Source organism: Tupaia chinensis, unplaced genomic scaffold, assembly GCF_000334495.1.
Source record: "Tupaia chinensis unplaced genomic scaffold, TupChi_1.0 Scaffold000287_1, whole genome shotgun sequence".
In the NCBI taxonomy this organism is placed as follows: Eukaryota; Metazoa; Chordata; class Mammalia; order Scandentia; family Tupaiidae; genus Tupaia; species Tupaia belangeri.
Window position 1 is genome coordinate 13,372 of NW_006159771.1, and position 2,780 is coordinate 16,151.

At 46.8% G+C, this 2,780-nt stretch overlaps 1 protein-coding gene across 1 annotated transcript in view; it reads left to right on the top strand.

The window, feature by feature from the left end:
• Window positions 1-1,126: 1,126 nt before the first annotated feature.
• CCDC188 (coiled-coil domain containing 188) overlaps window positions 1,127-2,780 on the top strand; it is a 3,673-nt gene continuing 2,019 nt past the window's right edge. The window contains exon 1 of the mRNA XM_027772603.1: window positions 1,127-1,205. Within this exon, the coding sequence (XP_027628404.1) occupies window positions 1,127-1,205 (79 nt within the window). The remainder of the gene's footprint in view (window positions 1,206-2,780) is intronic.

The following is a 2,780-nucleotide window of genomic DNA, read 5'->3' on the forward strand; positions in this document are numbered from 1 at the left end:
CAACTGAATTGAAAAAACCTTTAAAAAAAAAAAAAAAAAAAAAAGTGTTTGTTTATTTATTTATTTATTTATTTGTTTATTTATTTATTTAAATTGCTATTGGGCATGTGGGCTCACCAGAGAGAGAGACAAAGAGAGAAGGAAAGTGAAAAAGCAAGCCACCAGGTCCAGGACTTGAACTGCCATCAGCCATGTGTGAGTCCAGTGTGTTCATGCCACCTGCTGGCCCCTGGATTTTTTTTTTATGCTTATTAATTTATTGCTTCCAAAAGCAAGAGAGATAAAGAGATATAGAGAGACAGTACCCCTCACTGGGTCCTTCACACTGTGATCCACCCCAGCCTTCCACGAGCCCTGGGTCATGGGCACACGTGCATTTGGAACACCAAGACTTGAACCAGGACCCTTCCTGTGTGGGATTGTCTCAAAGAGCATCAGGATTTATCACTCAGCCACCATCGGGCCCCAACAAGCATTTTTCAAACCTCTGCTCACACACGTTAGTAACAACTCACTGGCCGAAGTGAATTTTGACACTGACCCAAAGGCCAGGGGTGAAGAAAGTGAAAAAGAAAATAAGCCCAGGGACAGCAGGTGGCATATCTGTTACAGTGCTGGACTCCCACATGGCCAACTATGGTTCAAGTCCCAGACCTGGTGGCTTGAAAATCACACTGTGTACATGTGTGTATGTGTGCCCAAAATCCCCAAAGGAGAATGGAGAAGGGATTGCAGCATGGCTGTCCCTGCTGGGGGGTGATTTCTCACTTTCCCTCTCACTGTCTTTTCTCTGTGTCTCCACTGAGCACAAGTGCCTCACAGCAAAAGCCTTGAAAGAAAAGAAAGAAAGAAAGAGAGAGAGAGAGAGAGAGAGAGAGAGAGGGAGGGAGAGAGAGAAAGGAAGGAAGGAAAGAAAGAAGGAAGGAAGGAAAAGAAAAAGAAAAAGAAAAAAAAAGAAAAAGAAAAAGAAAAAGAAAAGAAAAAGAAAAAGAAAAAGAAAAGAAAAAGAAAGAAAAAGAAAAAGAAAAAGAAAAAGAAAAAGAAAAAGAAAAAGAAAAAAGAGGAAGATAACGGTCCAGATGAATGAGGTTTGCTGAAATTTACCTGGCCCGGAGAGAGATGCGGCATGGAGTCTCAGTCACATCCGCACAAACCTGTCCGCAGTAATTTCTCGAGGACACATACCACAGAGCTCGAACTGACTGGTACAGTCACAAAGCCACCTACGTCACCAAGGAGTGCACAGAGCACACTGGGATGCCCCTCCCGCTGTCACCATGTTCCCAGAACGTATGACACTGAACATCAGAAAGCCAACCGGAAGCTTACATTGTTCTTGTGAACCAATCCTGTTTTGTTTTGTTTTGTTTTGTTTTTTTTCCTTTTCATTGCCAGAGGGTGTGTGTGCTCACCAGAAAGAGACAGACAGGGGGAAAGGGAGAAACCCCCATAATGGGGTTGGCCACACCCCCATTCCTTCTGCATTTCTCCATCCCCGCGAGACTTGGGACATTTACATACACATGCCCAGTATGTCTTTCAAACCACTCGGGCTGGGATTATACTGTAAGGTCAGCCACGTGGGATCCAGACCCCTTAACCACTAGGGATGGCCTCAATGCAAATTCTTAAGAAAAGATAAATTGGAGGGACCAGCAGTTAGCGTAATGGCTATGTCGCTGGACTCCCACGTAGTCAACCGCAGGTCAAGTCCTGGACCTGCTGGCTTAATCTCATGCCAGGTGCATGCGCGTGCGTGCCCAAGATCCCGAGAGGAGAATGGAGGAGAAGGGACTGCGGTGTGGCCATCCCCCCGGGGGGGTGATTTCTCGCTTTCTGTCTCTCTGTCTCTGTCTGTCTCTGTCTGGCGAGCACACGCACCCTATAGCAAAAACCTCTCCAAAAAAAAAAAGATAAATTGGAGCCAATAGGTGGCATGGTGGTTAAGGTGCTGGACTCCCACATGGCCAACTGCAGTTCAAGTTCTGGGCTTGGAGACGTGCTTTCTCACTCCCCCCTCCCCCCACACCTCTCTTTCGCTCTCTGATTCCCTGTGGTAAACACACATGCTGTATAGCAAATTTAAATAATAATAATAAATAAAATGAAATCATTATTTTTTCTTTTAAGAATTATTTCTTGGGGACCAGTAGGTGGCGTGGTGGTTAAGGTGCTGGACACTCCCACATGGCCGACCACAGTTCGAGTCCTGGACCTGGTGGCTTCCTTTCTCACTTTCCCTCTCTCTCTTTCCTCCTCTGTGTCTCTCTCTGGTCAAAATAAAATAGATGAGGGAACCAGCAGTTAGCGTAATGGCTATGTCGCTGGACTCCCACGTAGTCGACCGCGGTTCGCGTCCCGGACCCGGTGACTTAAAACTCACACCAGGCGCGTGTGCGTGTGTGCCCAAGATCCTGAGAGGAGAATGGAGGAGAAGGGATTGCGGTGTGACCATCCCCCCGGGGGGTGATTTCTCGCTTTCTGCTGTTCTTTATAAAAAAAGTGATTTCTTTAATTCCATGTGTTGTTATTATTCTTTTTAATTTGACTAGAGAGAGACAGAGAGAGAGAAAGGGAAAGTGAGAAAGGAAGCCACCAGGTCCAGGACTCGAACTGTGGTCGGCCATGTGGGAGTGTCCAGCACCTTATCCACCACACCACCTGCCAGCCCCTTAAAAAAAAAAAGCCCCCCAAGGGGCCAAAAAGTGGCTAAGGCATGCTGGACTCCCACATGGCCAGCCATAGTTCGAGTCCCAGGCCTGGTGGCTTGCTTTCTCACG